This window comes from Psammomys obesus, unplaced genomic scaffold, assembly GCF_907164565.1.
Source record: "Psammomys obesus unplaced genomic scaffold, mPsaObe1.curated_primary_1811, whole genome shotgun sequence".
Lineage (NCBI taxonomy): Eukaryota > Metazoa > Chordata > Mammalia > Rodentia > Muridae > Psammomys > Psammomys obesus.
Window position 1 is genome coordinate 164,622 of NW_026596109.1, and position 26,664 is coordinate 191,285.

General features: G+C 38.9%; 1 protein-coding gene across 1 annotated transcript; it reads right to left on the minus strand.

The window, feature by feature from the left end:
• Window positions 1–1,080: 1,080 nt before the first annotated feature.
• LOC129692605 (cytochrome P450 2J3-like) lies at window positions 1,081–26,664 on the minus strand. The gene is made up of 9 exons (XM_055629099.1): window positions 26,338–26,664; window positions 20,342–20,504; window positions 19,009–19,158; window positions 18,432–18,592; window positions 15,624–15,800; window positions 12,934–13,072; window positions 8,682–8,869; window positions 6,803–6,941; window positions 1,081–1,549 (listed from the first exon to the last, which is right to left on the minus strand). Exons 1-9 carry the CDS (start codon window positions 26,545–26,547, stop codon window positions 1,371–1,373), a joined length of 1,506 nt encoding a protein of 501 aa, XP_055485074.1. The 5' UTR covers window positions 26,548–26,664; the 3' UTR covers window positions 1,081–1,370.

Here is a 26,664-nt window from a genome sequence, read left to right on the forward strand (position 1 = left end):
TCCTGACTCCATTTGGTTTGTTATAGCAACACAGGGCCTCACATGCCTGTCAGATCTCAAGTTTTGGCTTCCCAGTCCTTTCTGAAATTCCCTGAACCTTGCTGCCTCTTAGCCTTTTGTATTACTCTATTAGGGACACATACAGAAATACATATGCTGTATGTTGTGAAATGTGTGATCTGAGAGTTAGCATTAGCAATCTCCTGTAGATATTCTGTCCTTGGGAACCTCAGGCTCTCCCAGGCAAGTGTTTCCATGGCTTGTGCTGCTCTTTCTCAAGGTGTTGCATGAGTCAGCGTTTCTCTAAATTACAAAATCATCAGTCTTTGGCCTATTTGTCTCTGAGGTATTTAAATCCCAGGGGCTTAGCTTCTTGAGGGCCAAAAGATTTTGGGGTGATGTCTACTTTATTAGGCAGATTTACTTGTCATTTTAATCATAAAAAGGTCAAAGTTTCCTGGCAGTTAGTAGACCTACTTTATCATTATTAATTGTCCTCACTGATCATACCCAGAAAGGACTGCCCTGCCATTTACGATGCCCTGCTGAAAAAATGGTTTGCCAGGACCTAGTAAGTTCAGGCTAGTAATATAAACCACTAAATCTTAAAGGCCAGTAGTGAGTGATACTCACACCCAGCATAACCAAATCCCATGTGAAAATGACTCCAGAGAAATGTTTAATGGAGGACTCTAGGTAAAAAAGGTTACTATAGAATGAGAAATCTCTTCTGTTTTCTCTCAAAATCTGCTTGGCCTGGGTCCAAGGTCAAGGTCCAACTGCTATATATGAATCATATATATGAATCATAGAAATTGCTTCCACAGCAACTGCTTAGCCTACCTGTTAGGAGTCATCCTGCCCTGCTAACATTCAAGAGGGCCACTCAATGGCACAGCAAGGTAAGGCAGCTGCAGACCTGGCCAGTGAGGGAACTCTTGGCATCCTTTCTTGGGGAATCAGTTGTAACTCTTATTTACTCTTATTTAACTCTTATTTAAGTACTCTGTAGTACTTACAGAAAAATACGTCTACAGTCTCAAATGGATGTCAACAAAAGGAGAAAAGTAGGAGGCAAAGTAAAGTTATACATTTTTTATTTACTTATCAATTTAATCCACTATTTCCCATGATCCATGCAAACATTTTCTTTACTGGAGGAATCCCTCTTCTCTGCAAGTCTTGAATGAAAAACTGTGTCACTGAGCTCATAAATGGCTTTCCACTTATGAACCCATAACTTGATTCTATTTTTTTTTTAGTCTCACTACACCCATTTATGCAGTCACCTTAATCCTGTCCCCTTAAATGTGAACAGGCAGCAGTGTGTTCCAAGCAGATGCCATTTCCTCGTACTTCCCTCATCAACATCACCACCTAGGAACCGCACAGATGCGGTAGCTGACTGGTGCAATGGTGATAGACACTCTGAATTGCTGCCTCAGCTTCTCATTGGCTGGGGGTTTGAGGGTAAATTTTTGGATAAGAGAAGTCATAAAAATGAAGAGCTCAGATTTGGCCAGTTGTTCTCCAAGACAAGCTCGCTTTCCTATAAGACAAAAACAAAACTAATTTACTCAGCTGCTGCCAGACTGCCCAGGGACTAGTGTCCCCAAGTACCTTCTGCAGAGTTTGAGTGGACCTGGGAATTGGAGTCCAACTGCTCATTTTTATCTGGCATCTGCCCTGCCTCCCCAAAACACAGAAGTTGAGAGTCCAGGATCACAAATCAAATGCTCTCAGGGATCTGGCAGTGCCAGGAGAGTAGAGCATAGGACAATGGGAGCCGGGGCTGACTGGGAGTGTGTGACTAGCGTGAACACTTTCCAAACTCACTTAACAAACATAAGTGATAGAGCAGATAACGATACAATTAAAACCCATGAGGTGATTTTCAACCTTTAAAAGGGAAAAGAAAAGAATAGGCAAGTATCTGAGCAGGGTTCCTAAGGCACAAGTCATCTTTCACCTAAGCCCACTGTCCACCTTCACCTTGATTGATCTCAGCAACAAATGGGCTCCACAGCTCTCTGAATATCTGAATCTACACAGAAACTCATGCTAGGCGTTACTCAAACATCTCTCTAGGCTATGGTTGCTCCATTTCTTGAGGGAGGATCCACTTCTAACCCAGTGTGTGCAGTGCCGCATTCAGCCACTATTATCATCTCTCTTCTGTGCATCGCTAGTACCTTTATTTTTTTTTATTTTTGGTTCCATGATTTTTTAATTGAAAATAGATTTTTTTTCATGTATTATGTTCTGATTGTGATTTACCTTCCTCCAGCTCCTCCCTACTTACCCAGCTACCCAAATCAAAACACTCTCTTTCTCTCATTAGCATAGGAGCAGGTGTCTAAAAGTAGTAATGATAATAAAATAAGATGAAAGAAAAACAAGCCAGGATAGGAAAAACAAGCACTTAGGTACTGGGTACTCACTATAAAGTCAGCAAAAAGGAAACATATAATGAAGACAGTAGAAGCTATCTATAATTCCGCAGTCCAGACAGAACCATAAGCATGATGACATGCATGTCAGTGTTGTCACAGGGATTCTGATGAACGTTATAACAGCCACTGTCTTACTCAACTCTCTAAGTTGCATCTGTTACTTTTACTAGGGAGACTAATTAATATTCTGAACCGATTGTCAATTCATGCTTCTGTTTTTCCCTCTACCTTGTACAGCTTGCTCAAAAAACAAAAGCAGGGCAAAACTGTTCACTTGTGTGTGGTAATAATACTGATGTCATAGTTTGTGTCTGTGTGTCCCATCATTGTGTCTAACTTGTCCCTGCTCCTTTCATCTTCATCCTGTTAAGTATGCCTAGGAATATGACTGTTAACTTAAAACAGAACCCAAATCAACTCTGCTGTCAATTCCCCAGAGTCTTCCAGAAGAACATCTCTGTCAGGACAAAGGCTGACCTGTTAAGTCAGAAACCCATGCTCAGGGACAGGCTTCATCGGGGAGCACTGTGTGACTGTGACTAACTAACACTCGTTTTTTAGGGCTAAATTTTTCTCACTTGACAAACGTGCAAACAGACTCCATGGCTGGCAGTCATCACAATTAGCCCACAGGAATGAACATACTTTCAAAAGGATGAAAACAAGGGATACTCAAATTGAAAGCGCTTTATTATAAATCAGAGACTAGGCCCAAGATCAAGGGTCAAAATAAACCTTTTCTCCTTTCAAACTCTTTATGTCAGTTGCATTGTTGTAGTGATAGACAACTGACCAGCACTACCTGGTTAAGACTGTGCTTGGGCCATTTCACATCCCAAAATACTTTACTTTGCCTTAGTACTAAAAGGAGAAAAATGACCCAGGCCTTTGCCAGAATTCTTCCCAAGCATAAATCCTATAAGTTAGTGATTTGATGCATTAAGAAGCAAAAGACTCTTTACTAGCATAAATCTTACTGTGCATTGGTCTCTAAACAGGCAGGATTTGAAGGTTTAAGAAGGATTGTGTCATCTGTAATAATATTACACAGATAATAACCCTATGCCTACTTATCTTTGCCAAGAAGAAAGAAGCTGATTTCTGAGTCTCCTTCATTCAGGGAGGATGCACATAGGAAGTCAAGAGGAAGTATGCGGAAAAGTAGGTGTATGCCAACAGTAGCACTGAGGCAGAAAATACTAACAGCTGTTGACATAATGCTAATCCAAGAGACATTTTAGGTTTCTATATTCTGCTCATTTAACTTGTTTTCATTACACCATACTAGTGTGAGTATCCTTAAGCAATTAAATTTTATTCCCCTCCACCAGAGAGAGATGCTGGAAGTAAGAGAGATCTCACCACCATCTTCCATGAGTTTCATATTATGTGTACTAGTCTTCCATGCTATTCCAATCAAAGACTCCAATAGTTTCCCTCTCCCCTGAGTTGTGGCTGGCCTTGTGACTTGAATAGAACACCAGAATGCAGTGGAAATCATGATGTCACTATTCGCAGCCTGGACCATACCAGGCCTGTGTGTTTCTGTCATCCCTTTTGAGATATTATCACTACCTTATGAACAGACAGCTGATTTGCCAAAGAGGAATAGGTAACATGGAATAACACTACTTTTTTTAGATGAGTTCATGGTAGGTCTTCATTCAACCAGCTCACCTCTCACATGTATAAGATCACTTATCTCATATCCGTGTGAATGATACCTATAAACTAATAGATTGGGGCCACTACTTATGCAGCAAGACAGTGATACATATGAAGTCAGTGAATCTTATAGTAGAAGGAACTGTAACTTAGGGAGGAGAATTACATTCTAGTTGTAAAAGAGAACTGGTCTAGAAGTAGGCCACTTAGCTTTAGGCCCAATTGTGCTAAACCATATTCTTGGAATATGTTGAGTTTGCCTATAGGAAGAAATAAGATATCAATCCATTTTCTCTTCAGTTACGAGTGAACAAGTAGACTGAATGAGATAGTGTGCTTACTAATGAAGTCTGTAATTAAGAGGGTATAAACTAAGTCCCAATAACAAAGCACCAGTAAGTCATTTTGTGTTGCCCTTTTTATTCTAAAGCTAATAAAGATGAGGAAATATTTTCAAATCAGGGGAGAAGTAAAGCACCTATGGAAAAGAGATATTTAAACTATGAAGAAAACAATCTTTCTCACTGTCTCTTTCCCCAGAGGTTTCTTCTCCCTTTTTTAGTCATGAGTGTCTTATAATCCCTCTCACCACAGCAATCACCAAATAAAACATCTTGTGGAGTGTGCAGAGAGATACTGTTCCATAATTTCAGAATGTCATGTCAGAAACAAGAAACAAGAAAAGTTTTATTAATGGGAACAACATGCCAGAAACTGTGTGCTGTGAAACAAAAGCTGGAATCATTTAACTGGAAAGACTGAGGTGTTTCTATACCTTGTACCACCTGTTCTGTGGGGGAGTTACAGCAGGTGAGGATTTTTGTGTTTTTACCACATAAATTCATCTATTGGATTATAAATAGGAAATTAACATTATAACGATAGAAGACCTTGAAAGGGATTGTGCATAGAGCAAAAGCTCAGTTAGTTAAAAAGATGCCATTTTGAACAATTATCTTATGTGTGCATTTTGATAAGTAGGGAGCCCCTCTGTCTAGCATCCTCCCACGTCCTTAGTAAAGTCTATTTTCATGTGAGTGAGTACTCCTTTAAAATAGCATGGGAAATTAAAAAACTTAGTAAAGATGGCAGCCATCCATTTTTTTTTTTTAACAAGAAGCAAGTGTCCGAGTCTCTGTTATCACTGTTGTGATAAATGTATCAAGAGGACCTGAAAACTTCATTAGAAATTAAGATGACTATCTGTAATAGTGATAGTCTGAATCTATGTTGGTACAAAGTATTCTGGGATTCAAACATAGGCTAACTGAACAGGAGATAATCACCAACCCAGCTGCACCAGCTGCACTCTACAATGGTGACCTGCCTACAACATATGCTTGTGTAATAGTGGCATAAATGTTGTAGACGTAACCAACCACTACCTGATTAGATTTAAGGCCAACTCCATGATATGGAACCCATAGCTGACACTGATTGGTTGGCCACGAGTGGATAGGCCATAGATTATAAGAAAAAGAGAATGGGTTGGAATGGTGAGGCATACCTGTAATCCCAGCACTTGGAGAGGGAGAGGCAGGTGGATCTCTCTGAGTTTGAGGCCAGCCTAGTCTACAAAGCGAGTTCAGGACAGCTAAGGCTACAAGAATAACCCCATCTCAGAAAAAAACAAAAAACAAACAACAACAACAACAACAACAACTAAAAAAAACAAAACAAAAAGCAAATGCTACTATTTTGCTAAAGGAACCGAACAATAAAATGATGTCTTATGATATTCTGTTATCCCTATAGACAAGTGCCTTACTGAACCATCATAAGAGAAGTTTTCTCTTGCTGTAGATGGCAACTAACATAGAAATTCACAATGGGACAAAGTAGATAAAATAAAACATTTTGGAATACTTGGTCTTAAATAGAATGTTTTCATCAAACCCCTTCCCTCAGGGCTCAGGGAGCTATGTGGAAGAGGAGGTGGAAAGATTATAAGAGCCAGAGAGGATAGATGACGCCAAAGAAAAAAAGTGTCTTCCAGATAAGAAGACTGATATACATATGAACTCACAGAGATTGGCAAGCATGTTTAGGGCCTGCACAAGTTTAATCCAGACTGGATCCCAGCACTGAGAGGGAGAATCTGGCATGTGCTCTCAGCTCTAAACAGAAAGCTATCTCCAATGACAACCTTTCACAAAGAAAAAAATTAGTTTGTTCCAATGAAGTCTCATTGGGTATATTAATCAAATCTAGTGGTAGACTCCATGCTCAAAAGTAGGTGGTCAACATAAAATGAGCTCAAATCTATTTTTGTCGACATTTTTATTTCATATTGCTTTGTTTGGTTTTTTTTAATTACTGGTCTTTGACTTGTGTAAGTCTTTTGCTTGTACATTATGATTTCCAATTTTTATTGGGTTTGGGGTGGTGTGTGTATGTGTGTGTATGAGAGAGAGAGAGAAAGAGAGAACCTTTTCCTGTTTGCTTATTTTCTAAAGAGTAAGACAAAGGGCATAAAGTGGGTGAGAAGGTGGGGAGGACATGGGAGGAATTGCAAGAGAAGACACTATGATCTTAATATAGTGTATATAATGTAAAAAGAAAGGTGGAGCCACAATGGACATGCTTATCTGAAGACATCCCAGATAGAACACATAATTGTGGGAAGGAGAGGAGGGAAAGGCTAAGTAAGAGCTTCAAACTCTCTTCTGCTCATCACAACTCACCCATTGAGAAAGGCAGGAAAGATTCTCTCTTCTTAAATTGTCCATTCTCCAAAAAGTGCTCTGGGTTAAACACATCTGGAGTGGCCCACTCTTTGGGGTCCCTGTGTAGTGCAGTTAGGTTTGTCAGAAACATGGATCCCTAAAAAAGCAGCAGAAAGTAAAGACTTAATGAAAACTCTCACACAGACAGATGATAATTCTTAACCTCCCACGCCCAAGGATCTTGACATCCTGAACTTTCCCATTCTGCTCAATTGATTTGTCATTGCCTGACATATCCCAGCCAGAAAGGTAGGTAGACCATGCTTTATTAAAGAATATATCTACCTTACTAAAAGTGGTTAGTATAGGTCTGATTAGGGGACTTAAAAGCATCCATAGGAAGATAATGAACCTGTTGCTCTTTGCAATTAGGACCAAAGCAGCTGTATGACTGAATGTCTTCTTCACCTCTGATTCTACATTTTCCCTGTACATTAACAAAGAGATGCCAACCTAGCTCACTACAGTTAGTCAAAGACACAGGGATGTATCAGAAAGCACCCTTGTCAAGGCAGATATATGCCGCATTAACCAATGTCACCAAAGTGAATCTTTCCCTCTTGTTACTTAATCATCAAAGCTGGTCCACTCTTCAAATATCTCCTGATTCCATTGTCTCTATTCCAGTTTCAAACTGCAACCTTAGTGCAGGCTGTCATCCTTTCTTTCTAGGCTCTGGAAATCACCCAATAGCTATGACTCTGTTTCACAGTTTGAATGCCCAACCACTCATTAAAACTTGGAAAGCCGGCTTCTTATACTCTTAAATCCAAGGCTCTGTACCACCAGAGTCACTGTTCATTCTTCCCTTCTCACTGTGCTCTGACCATAGTCCTCTTCCTTTATGATCTCAACCTGGCCACGTTTCCAATGCTTCTTGTTTTGAAAGGAATATTCCTTCCCATTTTGGCAGATAAAATTCTTAACTCTCCTCCAATCCTTAGCTCCAATGCCTCTTCCTCCAGATTTCTACTGATTTCTTTAGCTGATGCTCCTCACCCCTGTTTGTCAGCATCACAGAGAAACAGAATTCTTTCCTTCCAGCAGTACTCATGGTTTATAAGCAGGAGCTCCTCTTATATAGGTATCCCTATTCCAGACCCGAAGTTTGTGGGCATTTAATGAACATTCCCTTGATTAATAAATAATAACTTCAATTATGAGTATAAAATTATGTATATGTAACCTCTTCATATTTCCATAAAGAGCCTATGAACTGGGTACAATGTATTTTGTAGAGGCTGAAGTTGTGGTTGGTTAGATAATGTGCTTGTACAGTGGTGGAATGTGAAATCAGCATGGAGCAGAGCTATCTTCTTCAAGGCCATGGTTCTCTGCCTCTATTGGACATAGTCATTTACAATTCTCAGTACCCAGAGAGCTGATGTTATTATAATCTGTGGAAAAGGATGGTTTGGTTGTCTAAAGATGAAGGAATGCACAGAAAAAGAATGCAAGCAACACTTAAAAAATTCAGACCTAACTTCAAGCCATGAGCTGTTCAATGATAAAGGGGACAGTAAACACAGAGACTGCTCCCTGACTCTGCAGCAAAGGTCCTCTGCCACCATTAGAACAGAAAGTTTTGCTAAGGTGTCCCATAGCAAAGAGAGCCAGGTTTGGCCTAAACACACCTGATCTAAGAATCTTCCCTTCTAGACTCCTCATAATACATATGAATATCTACTAAGACACATAAAGGATTTTTAGCACAAATATACTTCTCTTCCCATTGAAATGATTTCTTAAGTCAGGAATACATGTCACTTTTTAAGTTTTGACCCCCAAAATGATGCCAGAAATGGACTAGAGAATCTGAGGATGGGAAAATGTTTACCTTTACCAGGTCAAATCCAGCAAACTTGGTGTCAACTGCCACTTCCCTGGGAACATTAAAAGGGATGATGTTGCCCATCCTCAGCACCTCGTGGATGACAGCATTGGTGTAGGACATGGCATCTCGGTCAGCCAGGCTGGGAAGTCTTCCTTGGCCAATCACTCTGTCAATCTCAGCCTGTACTTTTTCTAGAATAGAAACAAAACAAAACAAAAACTCACAGAAATTCTATTAATTTTAAAATGTTTTGCTTTTTTCCCCATAACAATATAGAAGCTGTCTCTGAGAACTTGCTTTTATTTCATCTTAGTGTCTTGGTTATAAAAAAGTAAAACTTTCCTCAACCCTTCAAATGGCTGTTTTATAATAAAACTGTCAATTCAAATAACTTTCTTTGAGCTTACAACATAATCATAAATTTCCATATATTCTGAACTGAATATTTCAGATCACCACAGGTGAGCTCATAGCAGGCTTCTACAAACAAGCATCATTCATGAGTGGGTTAAAAAAAAACACGAGTGTATTCTTCATAGATTTAGAGCCTGGAACTTCTGAGATCAAGGCACTACCAGTTTTCTTGCCTGCGTAGACAATTTTCTGTCTCATGGGCGCCATAAGGAGAAAGAAATTTCTCTGATACCTCTTCTAGAAAGGCACTACTTTTCTTCACACCTTCTGCATAATTATAATTAATAATTGGATTTGAACATGGGTTTGGCAAGGAGGACACAAATGTTCAAACTACCACACATCTGTAAACTAATTTCTTACAGACATATATCTGTGTGGGCTTAGACAGCAATGTGTTGCCGGACAGAATCCAGGTGAAGGTGCTTACATTCTTTATGTATGAATTTTCTCCTGTGATTAGTGGGAATAAGTCTACTTTATCTTGAGGATGTTTTGAGGTCTACACAAACTGTTACAGTAATAAATGATTAATTGTACAAGCTTTCTGCCAATATGGCTCCTCTTTCTCAAGAGTAATAGAGGTTGAACTAATTTCATCTTATCATCTGACTACACATTTCACTGGAAATAAATTTGGAACTCCAATCCCTTTATTATTACTCTACAAATTAATTTTATATGAAATGTATATAATATAAAATCTATGACTATTTCCATGGTGGAAAAGAGTTTCAGGCAGAGTTCTCCCTACATGGCAAAGGTCTCCTCGAGCTTTCAACACTCCAGTTTCATATCTGTCAAGAGTTGAGATTAATGGTGTGCGAGACCAATCACAGATCTCACCATTTTTACATGTTGTACATGTTATTGCTGGAACTTCACCTTGCAAAAAATTCTAGGTACGTGTGAAAAGTACTATTTTCCTTCTACCTGCATTTGATTTGACTCTTATTTCAGTTTGATAGTACAGTGTTTGTACTTTTGGGACCATCTGCTTTAACTTAGCACAGAATTCTGAATTAGTGTAACATTGGAATTCCTTTTCTGAGGCTGGAAGATGGCTCAAGGGTTAAGACTGCTTGTTGCTCTTGCAGAGGACCTTGAACTTGGTTCCCAGTACACACATGGTAGCTTAAGGCAGTTCCAGGGACTCTGATGCTTTCTTCTGACTTCTGCAGGTAGGAGACAAGTATATAGTACTCATACACATAGGCAAAGCACACACATACAAGCAAAGAACTCACACACATGACATTAAAAAATCAGAGTATTTTTAATGTTTTTACAATTTATTCACATTGTATATCAATTGTAGCAACTCCCTCAACTCTTCCCAGTCCCACCCTCTATCAATCTCTCACCCCCAAACATCTCCCTTAGTCCACTGAAAGGGGGAGTCCTCCTCCCTGGCCATCTGGCCTTAGCCTATCAAGTCTCCTCAGTGATCAAAGGGCAGACAACCTAGTTCATGTCAGAGACAGCTCCTGCTCCTCTTACTTGGGTTTCCACATGGAAACTGAGCTACTTATGAGCTACATCTGAGCAGGAGGTCTAGGTCCTCTCCATGCATGGTCAGTGGTTGGTATATCAGTCTCTGTAGGTCTTCCTGGGCCCAGATTTTCTGGCTTTGTTGGGCTTCTTGTAGAGCTCCTGCACACTATGGGTTCTTCTATCCCCTTCCTCTTCTTTAATAAGACTCCCTATGCTTTGCCCAAAATTTGGCCTTGAGTCTCTGCATCTGTTTTGATCCCCTGTGGAGTGGATTAACTGGATGCCCAGAGGTCAGACTGGATTGTTTCCTTCACCATCGGGTTTCCTCTGGACTGGGAGATGAATCTCTGGTGTTTTGGACCCCACATTCAGTCTGGAAAGGTGAGCAAAGCATGCAGGTATGTGCCTAAGTGCTCAAGACCTGGCTTCTGCAGGAACCCAGCAACTTTTCAAGGGGTTAGGTGGATGATTTAAGGTCGAACTCAATTGTTTCCCTCACCATGGGAGTTTTCTTTTACCTGGAGAGCACAGTCACTAGTGTCTTGGGGCCCACAGTTTGGTTTGTTGTTTGCTGTGTAGTCCCTGATGCCCTGCTGCATTGCACGGTGTGCAATCGTGCAATCGGTGACGCCATCTTGAATCCTCTCAAAAAGAACTTCTTATCTCTGGCTAAACTTTCTTTTGATCTCATGTATATTCTACATTTTATGTATTCATGGCCCACAGGCACTCTGGTTTTTTACCATTGTGTTGTGAAACAAAAAACAATTGTGATTGTATTATTTATAATCTACTGATATGTTTGGAGTCTTATTTTCAGAAGTCAAATCTATATCCTAAGTGAGTTGATTTAAAGTTAAAAAATAATTTAGTTTGGGGACAGCAGATGGCTGACATTGTTGAAATCTGCTGACCTGAAATAAAACCTTAGGGTCTACATGATGAAGGAGACAGCTGATTCCTAGAAGTTTTCCTATGACCTCCACACTTGTACCATGGCATTCTCCCACACCTCTTTGAATATAACAAAATTTTAAATGTAATCTTCAGATAAAAATGCATTTTAAATGGTGATTCAGGATGCATACAGGTAAAAATAGGTACACATTAAATATACATTTCAATTTAATAAATAAATAAAGGTCACCCTTGGGAGATAGCTCTGTTGGTAAAATGCTTGCTTTGTAAGCATGAGGAACTAAGTTTGGTCCTTAGAATGCATGTAAAAATGTCAGGTGTGATGGCAAATGCTTGCAGTACTAGCATGTTGGAGGTGCAGAGACAAGTGGGCCCTCTGAGATTCAATGGTTGTTTGTTGAGCTCTAGGATAATGACAGAACTTATCTTAAAAAAAATGAACTGTGCTTGAGGAAGAGGGTCTGAAGTTGTTTTGTGAACTCAATGTGTATGTAAACATACACATATACATACATGCACAGAGAGTCACTCACACAAACATGAAACAAAGATAATGGACAAATCTGACTTCACCACATTGGCAGAACTCTTTGTCTTTTTGGTTTTCTAAATGTACTAACTTGACTTTATAAATGAATAAACTGTTATCCACAATTTGAAAACAAAGTTCCATGGTATGAAAAATGGTCCTAACCAGCACCTGCTAAACTCTTCTAGGATGTGGAGGAAAAGAAATCTCAACTGACAGTGGAGAGACATAAAAGAAATATACAAAGCTCAGTGAAGGAGTTTTCATCTCTGGAGGAAGAAAGCAACAGCAAATCTCCAGTCAGAAAATTCCTAGAGAAATTTGAAATACCCTAGAAAGGTGGGGTCTTGGAAGATCCTTCTAGATGTGGCAGAAATTCAAACAGTATACTCTTGGTTCAGGGAAGTCTTGATGTCATGACTTAGATGCACGAATAAAGACAGTGACAAGAGAGGGCATGTAACAAAGGATGACTACCATGCAAGATGGGTGGAGTTGAGAATGGGCAGAGAGGAGATTATCACATGACTCCAGAAACCAGACGAAGACGTTTTCACAAGTATCCAGGGGAAATATGAGTGTATTGCTAAAAAGGAAAGCAGGTGTCTCTGGGTGCTCCTAGGGTAAAACCACTCTGCTGGACCTGACCACAGTGCCACTTCCCTTCTCTACTTTGTCGCAGGCTCTATGCTTTGTCAGTACACAGATGTTATATTGTTGGTACTGATGAACCCATCACAATTCTGACCGAACATGTGGAGGATGTATCCCTTCCCAAGTGCACATCACCTCACATACATTCTACCCTTTCCCAACTCTCCATGCCATGTTCTGATCCCCTGTGAACCACAGATTCCAGAAGCATCCACATTGTACAGGGTACATTCAGCATATGCTCACCTTGGACTTCTGGGTAGAGGGCCATATAGAGCAGAGCCCAGCGCAGTGTCGTGGATGTTGTCTCTGTTCCAGCAAGAAAGAGGTCCAGAGTGCTGCAGATGAGGTTTTCTTCATTGAAACTTGTAGTGTTATCTGGGTACTGAAAAAGAAAGTGTGTACTTATTTATTCATATGGTTTCAGTTAAGACCTTGTGTTGGTATAATGTTCTTGTGGAATGTATACAATTTACACTTGTTCATTTAAATGCTGATTTCTCTACCCCACTATCTGGCTTCAATCCAGACATTGCATTGTTATGTTTATGTTAAACATCACCTGTCTCCTGTGTGTAAACATGCCACCATTTGTTCTCTGTATTGTCAATAAAACAACCAGTCAATGCTGAGCAATGGAGAGAATAGGGTGGGACATTGTAGTCCAGAAGGAAGGAGAAGGAAGCAAGGGAAAGGAGTTGGAGAGGAGAGATGGGAGGAGAGGACTTGGAACCACCACGGGAGGAGAAATGAACCGGACCTAATATATGACTAGAAGCAAGCATAATGTGATAAATCTGAATGGGAGGAAGTTATGCGGGCTTGGAGGCTTAGGATGGAGTACTCATTGCCCAGCATTGTGCTCTTGGTTAACTAAAAACATCCTAGTCTCTGTGTGGTTTTGGGTATACAGCTGGTTTAGGAATAACCACTCTTTAAAAGCTAAATCAATAATAAATATTAATAATCAACAACAACTTTGGAGTAGGAATTTGAAAAGATTCATATAAAGTAATATTCTCTTTGACCTCCTGTCTCAAATGCTATACACTGACCAAAACCTTATGGCTCTTGGGTGGATGAAAATCACTACAACTATTGTCTTCTAATTATACTTTAGAAAACCTTTTGTCCGTGATAAGAAAATGAGATAAAATTATATTTGGCTTTTAGTATCAGCTACCTCGCTAAGTTACTGAATGGCCTAAGTCACTCACTTAACATTTCTTTTCTTTAGTTTTATAAAATGATAATAAGAAATGCACCATAACATGTCATTATCAATTATGTGATATACTACAGGAACAGTCAATACTCAACAAATTATTTTGCTGATACCAGAAAGAATCAAGTGATCCCTCTTTGTTCACTGATTTCCTGATCTCACCAGTCATCTTTCCTAGCCAAGACTTTTATGATTCTATCAGTTATTTTTTATGATACAACATCATCTTTACTAGCTTCCTCTGGAAGCATAAGTTTGTTAAGATTGCTCTTGATATTGATGGTCTAATACCTGTATATGATAAGTAATTATTCATTTCTTCCTGAAAGAAAATTTAAAAGTATTACTTTTGTCAATATTATCCAAGAAAAAGGAAAAAATAGAGAAGATGGAAAAATATTGCAATTCTTCCTCTGCTTAGAGGAGGAACCCATAATCCAGTTTATTCAAGTTTATGCCACTGATCCCATGACGTTTATCTGTCAAAGGCACAGTGAGATCAGGCTATATATTTGCAATATGTTTTTATTTTTTTAATTTTATCTGAAATGAAATTTCAGAATTACAACAGATTCATGTTTTGAATGCTTGGATGTTAGTTTTATAAATTATTTTTGGAGGTTATATAATACTGGGGGGAAGGAGGACCAAGCTGGAGGAAGCTAGTCATAGGGGGCAGGACTCTGAAGGTTATATCAAGGCCCTGGGTTTGCTTTAGTTTCTGATTGTTAATGCATCATTATGTGAACAGATGTCACCACAGGGTTTTGCTACCATGAGCTTAGCTTTCTGTCATTCCTTCTCTGCAGTGGAGGACCAAACTTCCTAAAACTGCAAGCCAAAATGAATTTCTCTTGTGTTATTTTTCCCAGGTATTATTATAATGATGTTAAAGGAACAAACACATCCAACAGGATGCTGTCTAGCCTCTTGTGTATCACTGGATGTTTTTGTGTGGAGTTAGAAGACTTCATCTAATATTATAGTTAAACTTTATCATCCAGCTGTACATTGCTCAAGTACTGCAGCATTGGATTAAATGCAGTCAGTAACTGGCCCTAAACCAGTTGTAACAAAATGGGATTCTGAAGTTTAACTGCTACTTTCAATTATGATACTGCTCACTCACATATGGACAAAAGCTAAGAGACAGACACAGCAAGATAATATCTGGCATCATCATGGACTCCTACGAAATGGCTATGAACTCTATTTATAATGACTCTAATAATTCTGAATTAATGCTATCCTATACCTCATAAGTATTATCCCCTTTTCATTTAGTTTCCCTGTAGTGTGTTAAGTAATGATCCACAGAGATGTCATTCTATTCATCTCTGCGCATATTGCTTGATACTTTATAATAAACCCTGTGATTAATTTTAAAAAGGAAGACTATGCTGAATTATTCATATATTAGATGGCTCAAGGTTCAGAATCAAAGAGATGAAATATAAAGATGAAAGCAGTGATCAGGGAGAAATAGATGCTACAGTATTGCATAGAAAATGAAGAAAGGAGACATAACAAAAGGTATCTGTGTCCAGCAGAATCTAAAACAGGCAAAATAATGAGTCCTCACTATTTCCATACGAAGCTTTCCTGGCTAACAGGCATACGGAGATCATACAGTACTCTGAGGGGACACATCTGTGCCATGTCAAACCATTAAACTGCTGCAAGAAGACAAAACAGCAGTTGTTCTCCCCACCTTTGTCATTTCCTTGAGGAAAGCGTCAATGAAGTCTCTTGGCTCATCAGGATCCCAGTCTTTCCGGTGCTTGTCAATAATATTAGCAACAAACAGTTTCAGTTTTCCCCAATTTCTGAAGAATGTTTGGTGTGACCCAGGAAGATACTGAAGTATCCTTGGAAAGACATTGTAGAGCTGATTGGGAAAAATAAGACAGTCATGAAGACTCCATGGTGCCACATTCCAAAACAGCCTTGTCTTTCCCTTTGTTTCTTTTTCCTTTTTTTTATCTTTAAATTTTTTGTTTTATTGAAAATAGATTTTTTCATATAATATATTCTGATTACATGTTCTTTTCTTATCAAGACACCCTTCTAAACAACCAGTAAAATTATGGTGATACTCAATAAATTCAGCACTGATAAAAATACTGTTATCTGACCTACAAACCTTACTAAATATCACATATCACATTGAATCCAGATGAATTTGAACATCCTTTTTTTTCTTTTTTCCATTTTTTATTTTAATTTTTATTAATTATACTTTATTCACTTTGTATCCCCTGTGGCCCCCTCCCTCCACCCCTCCCAATCCCACCTTCCCTGTCCCCTCTCCACACATGCCAATCCCCAAGTACACTGATAGGGGAGGTCTTCCTCTCGTTCCTTCTGATCCTAGTCTATCCCTTATTTTCTTACAGTGGGGTAATGGAGACAGCTTGATTCCTGTTTCACTCTTACTCCATATTCCCACCCTCCACAGACATTTCAATTCTTCCATGTAAAGACTTTAACTCCTTAAATTTAATTGTAGAAAAGGCTCTAATTACAAGAGAGGATGATTAAAAGAGAACATATAAACCAGTTAGCTGTATAAATCCTTGTTGAAATAGAAATAAACTAAAATGCATGAGGACGAAGGTAGAGAAGAGCTCAGAAGTAGTGAGCTAAAGATCTTCCATTATTTCAGAAAGGATAAAACTATTTATCCCACATGCTGGATATTTAAAACTGTCCATTTTATTAGGTTTGCTGTTGTATTTTATGTGTATGCATGTTTTTCCTGAATATGCATCTGCATCATTTGCATGTCTGGTGTCTACAGAAGCCAGAAGGAGTATTGGATTCCCTCAAACTGGAGTTATGGATAGCTGGGAGTTACTGTTTAGATGCTGGGAACTGAACTCTGGTCCTACACAAGAGCAACTAATACTCATAACTACTAGGCCATCTCCTCATTCCATATAATTGTCAAATTTTAAGGTAAAGACTAAAGTAATAGAAAATTATACAAGTCCTTTCAATTAATACTTGGGGGTGTTAAATAAGAACATTTAATAATAACTTAAAACACAAGAAAACTCATATAAATAAAATAATTTATTTTACACAAAATTATTTTTACACAAAATAATCACAAATTAGTTCTCCTAATTTAATAATTTAAAATATTTATTTTATTTTTAATTGTGTGTATTGGAGGCAAATTAACTCACGAGCTCAGGTACCTACAGAGGCCAAAGACATTGGGCTCCTTGGAATCACAGATGTTGTGGCTACCCAACATGGGTGCTGGAAACCAAACTTGGGACTTCTGCAAAAGTAGTCTATGATTTTAATTGCTAATCCATCTCTCTAACCTCTCCATGCCTTAATACTTATAATAAAGGAATATAAGCATACTAATAAAAAAGGCAACAATTACCAAATTTGGCACAGCATTTACAGCTAATTGATGTTGGTTTAAAGAAAATCTTCTAAAATAGAAGCACATGAGAGTTTAAAAATAAGACACAGAAAGTTGTTTTACAGATTAAGACTGAAGGAGAGCAGAGCAGCCCATGCATATTAGATGAGAGTCTTGAAGGAGGAAAAGAATTATAGACAAAAATATCACTTGTAACTAGGAAGAGAGAACATTAAAATTTATCTAAGGATGTTGTAAAAAAAATACAAAGATGGAGTAACAAGATATGCTAGCAATTGCTCTTGAGAACCAGTATCAAACACAGTCTAGACAGGAAAAGCAGACTCTATCAAAGGTGAGTAACCTTAGTAGTTAATTTTTCTTTAAAACTGTCTTTCATATATTGGAGTATGGCTGAGAGGCCAGTAAGCAGTGGAAAATATTTGGGAGACTCTAAGAATTGAAGGAATGAGAATTTGGACATAGGTTTCCCAGCTGGGGGTGAAGTTTGAAGATCAAACTTTATGTTATGGTACTACAAGATTCACAGCATCAAATATTAACTGCATTGAAAGTAGGAACCAGTTCTGAACCTTTAGTTATCTTTTATGTGCAGATACAAATTCAGAAAGAATGAGTGACTGGTTTCAGATGAACACCTGTACCAGAACAGCCACTGCAACATTATTTATGACATCACAAGTCTGGAACCAACTCAAAAACCCAAATGTGGAGAAATGTTTGCTAAAGTCACATATCTTGCAAAGCCTAGTCGCAGTTAACAAAAATCAGCATACACAGAGGAAATGTCAAGGAAGATTAGCTGGAGATGGGATTATTCAGCAACAACAACAACAACACCAGCAACAGCAACAGCATTCACCCATCTACAGGCAGGCGTCCTGCAAATATTGGTACTTCTTTTAAATATTAGACATATATTTTTTTTCATGTGAGAGTTTTGCATATTACCAAAACCCTGAACACAAAAGAGAGATTTGATTACATTCATGTTAAATACATTGGATATTATATTTTAACATCAAAAGCCCTAAAACACACAAAGAAGGAGCTTGTCTGTTTGAATTAATCCCATTCCAATACCCTCCCCGAGGTCTGAGAAGGTAGAGGGCTAACCTGGCACATAACTGATGACTCCAAACATATGGCTGCATCCAGTGTCTTCAACATCTCCTGAAAGTGACTGTCATGGTACTCAAAGCGCTCCCCAAAGGTGACTGAGCAAATGATATTGGAAACTGCATTGTTGATATTGAAATGAGGGTCAAAAGGATGTCCTGGAGGGGGGAAAAGAGAGAGCTGGGGCATTAAAGGTATTTATGCTTCTATTGTCTATAAATAAAACAATTCTACAGCTGCACTCTCCCCTCCCACCCCCCAAAAATATTAGAGAATGCAGAGAATGGAATAATGGGCTCTGGCCACAGCATACGTATGTGGCTGACATTAACCAGTTCTGACAATGGCTGTCAGATTGATGACCGGGATTTAAATTCAACAGTGCTTAATAACTCATTTTGTTTGTTAGGTTACGGCCCTCTAGGGCAAGCTCATAGTTAAAAGTTCACTGTTCAGTCTTCAGGACATATCCCAGAGCAGGCAGCTGATAAACACTTAGGTACATAATAAGAATCCGTTAAAAAAAAAAAAAACTACAGCCAGAGCACCTGCACCTGCCCTGTGAAATGCCCACCTCCCTCCTCTCTTATGGCTTCCACAAGATAGTGAGCCTCCTCCTGTATGCGCTGCTCTAAGCTCTTTTTTCCTAATCCAAAGTTCCTCAGTGTCATCAGAGTGAATCTTCTTTGTTCCTTCCATGTCTGGCCACTGGAGAAGATCAATCCTAGAAAAGGAGATTCAGCATTATTGCATTGTTAGTTTGGTCTAAAGTTACCTGGAAAATTGGATGGGCATGTGTCTGATGGAAGGGAGAAGGGTTGAAAAGTCTCTTGGCAGTTCTCTAGAGAGACAATCCCAAAGCAAAGGAACTAACGTTCACTGGTTACTTTGAGCATCATACAATTTAGCCTTCCTTGTGTATTATGTGATTTAGTACTTTTAGAAATTCCATAAACTTTTAACAATTAACCCTGGGCCCATTCCATCCCATGCAAAAGCTAAGACATGAGAATAAAGTATGCTTTATAAAGAAATATAGTCAGTACATAGCAACTTTCTATTTCAGTCTCTCCAGTTCCAAAGTCCACTCTCTGATCACCCAAGTCTAATAATTCATGTTAAGGTGAACAACAGGAATGCACTCATGGAGAAGACAAGACATATGAGGTAAGAAAGTTTTAGAGAGGAGGTTCTAGCCAAAGCATATAGTAGAGAATGAAGAAATGACTCAAGAAGATAGAAAGGATGAGTATCCCACACACAGAGAACTTAGAAGCAAGGATGAAGAACATTCTGGTATACTCAGCATTCACCAGCTATCATGGCATCTGGACTCTCATGCTTCTGTCAATTTTCTAACTTTCTGAGAAATCCTCAAACCCTTTTCATATAATACTTAGCTTTCACCATCCCCATGATATTGATTGATACACTGGAATTCGGATTTCAACTTTTTTTATTGTTACTTTTGACAGGATAATAGAAAGTATTCACATAAGTACTGTTATATGATGGGCCAGAAGGCTAAAGACCCATGATGACATCACTTTAATGATGGACTATGAGAAGTTATAAACAAGAAGAGCAGCAGCAAGAAGAAGCCGATTCACATCTATTTGCCTAGGGCAGAGGATTGGAGTGGGAAAGTGGAAGTGAGAGCACACTGTGCCCGGCTGGACTCATTATTAAAGCATCAGGAGCTGCTGTACAGGACATGTGATGTCTCCCAATCTAGAAAGAAAACACTGTAAGTCCTCTGATGCGTGCTTTTTTTCAGGAAATGTGGCATACTGCTTCTTTTACAATTGATAGGGTTGGTTTATGGGAGTGTTGGCAAGTAATAGTAACCTTTAACATATCATGAAAGTTAAAATACACTCCACAGACTGCTCAAGGAATATACTTACCATTTTTATCAAAGAGATGTTTTCGAAGAGGAATGACTGGGCGACTCAGAAAATTTTGCTCATTTTGAGTAAAGACTTCTTTGATTAAGGGCATGCCAGTTACAACCACAGAGGGGATGTTAGCGAAATCCAGGCTTAAAACATTCCCATATTTCTTCACAAACTGAAAAATATTTCAGTAGTCACAATTGAGTGAACCCATGTCTGTGTGTCCAGATATGGCAGGCATGCATGTAGCCGATGGGACAAAAGGTTGACTGTGAGGGCCATGTGTGCGTAGATGGGAGCAAGCATCTTACTCCGTGGAAATGTTTTAATGTTTTTTTTCTTTTCTTACACATTATGCAAAATTTCAAAGCACAGTAAGAGTAGACATTTCTCTACAGAAAATCTCCAGTGAATTTGTAGGTATGCAGCCACCTTGTGTCCCTAGCAGAAGGCATGAGAATATATATATATAAACAAATAAGCAAGTTCTCTAACTTGAAGTATCCTGAATTCCAATAAAGGCAGAGAAAACAGTATATATGACAGCTGAAAGGCAAATAAGGTCTGTACTCTTTTGGTGTTTATGCAGAAAATAATGCCTTCAACATCTGCTATGTATTATAGATTCATGTGTAACTACTCTTGCAAACACTGAGCGAAGTGTGGGCATTTGTGTGTGAAGGTGGTATTTTGGTGTGATGGGAATGTTTCTGATTTTTTCTCCTCTCCTCTGTGAGAATTTCCTCGGAAAACTTCATGTATTCAGTTAATATAAATTGAATAAGTACCAATGTGTCCCTAGACTAGGTTATGAGGTTATAAGTGTTTTAAAGAATCAACATTTTTAATCTGAAGCATCCCAGAGGCCAGTGAAGGCAGATGTTCCTAACCTACCAAGGTCTGAAAGTATGTGTTCAAAGTCTATTGTACCAACCATGGATCTATTAATAAGTAAAAGTATTTGTTTAATTAGAGGTGATTGTCCCTTCCCCATACCTTGCCAGATCAGAGAATACAATAAAAGGTGGAGGTTGGAGTGGAAACTTCCCTGTAGTTCTAGAGCAATGTAAGCATATATGTTCTAAGATTCACTGTCTATGAAGTCTTGGGGAAATTGCTCTATCTTTTGAAATTTTGAACTTTAGTTATGAAAGGTAAAACAAACAAACAACCACAACAACAACAACAAAAGCAAAACCCTCCTACGTTGGGTTCCATACGTAAGAATGAAAGTAAAAACGTGAAAGTCACTTTGTTTTTTCCATTGTAGGCACTCTTCCTCCCTCTGCATATCTGGAAAATTAGCAAGCTGTATATTTAATGTGTGTGAGGCATAAAATCATGAGGATGAGGAGAAAAGAGCAGCTTAAATCTCTCTGGTCATGGACAGTATTCACTTAGTAAAGGATTGGCATTTTTTTTCATGTTTTATCACATCATCCTGAAAACTTCTCACCATAATGAGCATTTTTCATCTTCCTAAGAAGGCAAAAAAGTTGTATGTGAAGTAGTGTAGCCAAGAAGACAAAGATGTTGCCTGCAAAGGGAATCTCCAGACATTATGTAAGTTTTGAGGGGGAAAAAAAAAAGACATGACCTTGAGATGTCCCAATGACCTCAGAGTTTAATGAGAGTTACAGAGTGGGAAGTAGGCAAGAGCATGAGGGGTGGACAGTTTGAGTGAAAGAGAGGAGGGAAACAGAGAAAATGTAAGAAAAACGTTCATGGTGATGTACAATGTGAAATTTTTTGCAAATTGAGTTGAATGACAGTGAGTGGGCAATATCCAAGTTTCTTCCCTCTATATGCTCAAGAGTTCACCTTTAAAGACTCCACTTCTGCCTTCTGTACTTCTGAATCATGTCTAGCTTCAACAGTATATCAAACAGAAGGGCTTAACTCATACTCTGTCATGTTTGTGCATGTAAACCTACAGAACGGGACACAGAGCCCTAGACTTGTGTGACCCATGTCAAAGCAAATGTAATGTTTTGGTTTCATCCTGAAATCTTGCAAGGCAAGACAGAGATTATATGCATATCTTCCTTAATTCTTAATCAAGAGTCCTATTTTAACTTCATTTTGTCTCTACAACCTGTGCAGTGTTTCTAGTAAGGAAAGATTCCATAATTGCATGTCCTTTCTTTTAGAACATAGAAGTAATGTTCATGTGGCAATATAGATAGTTTTTAAGTTTATCTTCATAAATGTCTGTATGAGTTTTTAGGCCTTTCAAGAAAGCTATGTTGACTCATTTATCATATTGACAAATAAACAAGTTCTAGAAACAACTGAAAATACGGTTTAAGTTAAGTGACTCCTAAATGGCAATGAATGTCACCTGAATTCTATGCTTGTTCTTGAGAGAGATTCCAGCATCTAAGAGAGTGGTTCTCAACCTGAGGGCTTCAACCGTTTGGGAGTCAAGGGACTCTTTCACAAGGGCTCCTTAGACCACTGGGGAACACAGATATTTACATTACGATTCACAATAGTAGCAAAATTACAAAGATGAAGTAACTACAACAATAATATTATAGTTGGGGATCAGCACAATGTGTGAAACTCTATTAAAGGGTCGCAGCATGTGGAAGGCTGAGAACCACTGACCTAGATGAGGTATTGAGGTGAATGTCTTCTTTCTACCTATATAAGCTCTCTGCTCATGTATATTCCTAGCTCAGAAAAAAATAAGACAGTAAGTTGTTTTTTGTTTGTTTGTGTGTTTGTTTTTAATCAAGATAGTCAGCTCACCAAGTCTCCTGGTGCTCTAACCTTTGATTCTCAAGTGAGTCAGGTCTGTCTGCAACTGCTTCATGTGGATTAAATGGCCCGGAAGATCTCAGGAGACATTTTAAGGCAGAGCATACTTTTCACTGTGCCTTACACTGTGCATTAGTCATTTAAAAATGTAAACAGATTAAAAATAAGAAAGCCCAGACAGGTAAAATAAAGTATGAATTGGCGATAATAACACAAAAAATAGCAACAGATTGAAAAAGAGGGTGCAAGATGTAGCAAAAATCAGTAGAAAACAGGAAGTGCAACAGTGGTAATAAGCATACAAATTTCAAGAGGCAAAATTCAGCAGAGTGAATGTTCAGAATGAAGGAAAGTAAGAAAACTAGGATTAGTGAGACAAGGTATTGAGCCATGAAATCCAAGAGACCTGACTTTGAAAGATGCCACTGACTTTACATTGTTAAACCTAAGAAGTGACAGAGATACACAGAAAGAGGAGGGAGGAGAGTTCCAATTTACCTTGCCACCAGTAGAGGTGACAAGATCTGTTAATTTGAATTCCTTTTTTTAAATACAAAATTTGTATTGCGTTTGAGGATCTCATACATGATTATGTATTTATGTAATTATGTATTTACATTTCTAAACTTCTTTCTCCTGCTTCCAACACAGACAGCTGTATTCACTGTCTTGCTATTTCTTTCTCAAATTCATGACCTTCTCTTCTTTAATTAGTTACACACAGTATATGAATATGCACACACAGGAAAACTTACGCATCTACAGAATTTGTTTAGTCTTTGTTCTTGGTTTATACATAAAATAATGTTTCTCACAGACACTGTGCAGTGAGCTGTACATGAGTTCCTGATGGGTACTATTAGTTGGAAGTATATAACCTGATTTTTACTTGTAGGAACTTTCAGGTAAGAAATTTTGTCTTTTTGTTTTTGTTTTTGAGACAAGACATCACTATGTAGCTCTGGAACTCACTACGTAGACCAGGCTGACCTCAAACTCACAGAGATTACCCTGCCTCTGTATTCCCGAGTTCTGGGATTAAAGATGTGCACCACTATACCTGGCTGAGATTTGGAGATTTTAAATAATTTGAACATTTGAGGATTTGAGTTATTTTTGGAATAAAACTTTATTTTACACAATGATAGTAAAATGAAATTTGGGGGGAAGGGTGAAAACTTATGGCTTTAAAGTGTTATTTGTGTGACAAGTTGTCAAAGGGTGGACTGTACTGATTGATTTGAATTATCAAATTGTCATAAGATGGAATCACTTTAGATAAGAACCTCAATTGAGGAAATACCTAGATCAGGATAGTGTATGAGTATGGAGGGGTGTCTTGATTATTAATTGCTGTAGGAAGTCTCAGCCTATTGTGAGCAGAAGACACTATTTTAACAGCTCGGGCCTGAACTGTCTAAGAATGAATAAAAGCTTCCTGATTGTAAGCAACACAGCAAGCATGAAGGCAGCAAAGTATTCATTTTTTTTCTCATCCCCTAATTGTGGACATGATGTGACTAGCTACCTCAGTTCCTGTCTTGACATCTCCACATGATAAACTCCACCCTGGAATAATAAGCCAAATAAATTCTTTCCTCCTTTATGTTGTTTATTTTCAGGATATTTTGTTACAGCAACAAAAATAAAATTAGAACAGCCATCAATGTCCAGTTGTCCCAGACAAAGAGGGGGTGGGTATACAGAAAACAACTATTCCAGAGAAATATTTGAGGGGTGGGGATGTAGACAATGAGAAACGTGAAGAATTACTAACAACTAGCACTTCCAAATGTGGCAAAATACAACCCTATGTAAAAAGATGCAAATTGCAAAAAAAATCCTCAATGAATGAAAAAAATAGACATCATAGTCAAGTTGAAAACTAAAAACAACAAAAACTGAAAGCACAGTGTGGGAGATTGCAAATATTTCTCACCAGAAACCACAAAGGCCAGAATGAACTGGGAGAACACCTAAAAAATGTTAAGTGCAACATTTTGTTAACTTACTGTCCTACCATCAGGGAAAAGTTGGTGTGAGAATGGCAGGAACAGGCATTCTGAGATGGGGCCAAGGTAAGAAGTTTCCTTGTGCCATAGCCTCCTCTAAGGAATGGGGGAAAGTGCTTGAGGTCAGAAAGGAAACTGAACTTGAAGAGTCAGAAGAAAGACAGAATTATGAGGGATGAGGAAGGAGCGAAGGCCTCAGACTCTTCTGCCTTTGGTTCTCAGCGTGAGGGAGGACGACACCCGAGACAGCTGTGTCATAGAAAGGAGACAGGGGTCCTCCATGCTTGCAGTTCTTCTCTTCACATCGACAGTGGTGTTAGCAAAGTCTCACAGGCTTCCTGTGCGCATTGAGCAACATGGAACAGTGACAGCGAGGATGGTAAAAGAGATGCAACAAAAGAGTGAAGATGGACAAAAGCAATCACTTGGAAAGTGTTCAAGAATCACTATGGGAAGGGCAAATGAAAGAGAAATAGGTGGGAAAACGGAAAAAAAATATTATGGCTTAAACAACAGTAAATAATCAGACATAGTCAACCTTCATTTGTAATGGAGAGGGAAAAGGATAATCAAACACGGCCAGATTATTTACTATCTAAGCAGAGAAAATGACTGTTAATAAAGAGGAACATTACATAGGAAGATGGACATTCACCTGAAAGATCTGCCAGTCTTTTGTCTCTTTACTGCCCTATGTACACATAACAATCTTTCTAATACAAGGGGGAGAGTTTCCAGAACTGAGTGGAAAAAGGCAGACTGCCAGGAGTTTCAGTGAATCTTTCTCTGGAGTTGACAAAGTCAGAAAGGGAGAAGATGGCAAGAATGTAGAGGGACCAAGTGAGGCTCGATAAGGCAGATAAGAGAACTATGGATGCAAGTCAATAAGAAAGCATAGTCTTTTTTTAAAACTGGATAGGTGCTCTAACCAACATCTAGGACATCTCATTTCTTCAACTAGAATGGCATATTTATGATGATAAATTAAGTCAACAAATCCATCTTGACATACCCACAAGAAGTAAAATTACACACAATATGTTTTCTGGTTATAAAATCATGCTGGAACTCTTTCCTCGACAGATAGGAAGAAAATCTCAAACTCTTTAGAATCTGAACATCTTTTTTTCTGGGGTAGCAGGCTGCCACTATCAGCCTACAGCCTCGTCCTCCTGTACCTGCTACCAATATCCCGACCCAGTACACAGCCAGGCACCCTGGCCTCTTTCCTACCTTTTGAAGGGTTATGTGGGGTTGCTTAAAGCCTAAATGGAACAAGCAGCCCACGAAGGGCAGGCGCCATGGCCCTGGAGGGTAGTTCTTGGGGCGCCGGTTTGTGAGGTAATCAGCCAGGAACAGGAAGGTGACAGCAGCCAGCAGAAAAGTCCGGAGATGGAACGCTGCCCAGATGGCAGCCAGCAGGGAATCCCCTGCGGCGAGCATGGCTGGTACCTGAGCAGGCTTTCCTGGGAAATGATGGTCTGTGCTGGGGCTGGTCCCAAGGGCCAGCGTCTGCAGCTCCTAGAATGGGCCAGCCCCTTGGCTAAACCATCCTAGTCC

Bases quoted from the DNA above. Each gene is read 5' to 3' on its own strand.
- LOC129692605 (XM_055629099.1), bottom strand. From the start codon at position 26,547: ATGCTCGCCGCAGGGGATTCCCTGCTGGCTGCCATCTGGGCAGCGTTC. The intron at 15,801-18,431 runs GTTAGCCCTCTA...TTTCCCAATCAG, and splicing joins AGTCATCAGTTATGTGCCAG to CTCTACAATGTCTTTCCAAG. The intron at 1,550-6,802 runs GTGAGTTGTGAT...TTTGTCTTATAG, and splicing joins TTTCCTGCCTTTCTCAATGG to GAAAGCGAGCTTGTCTTGGA.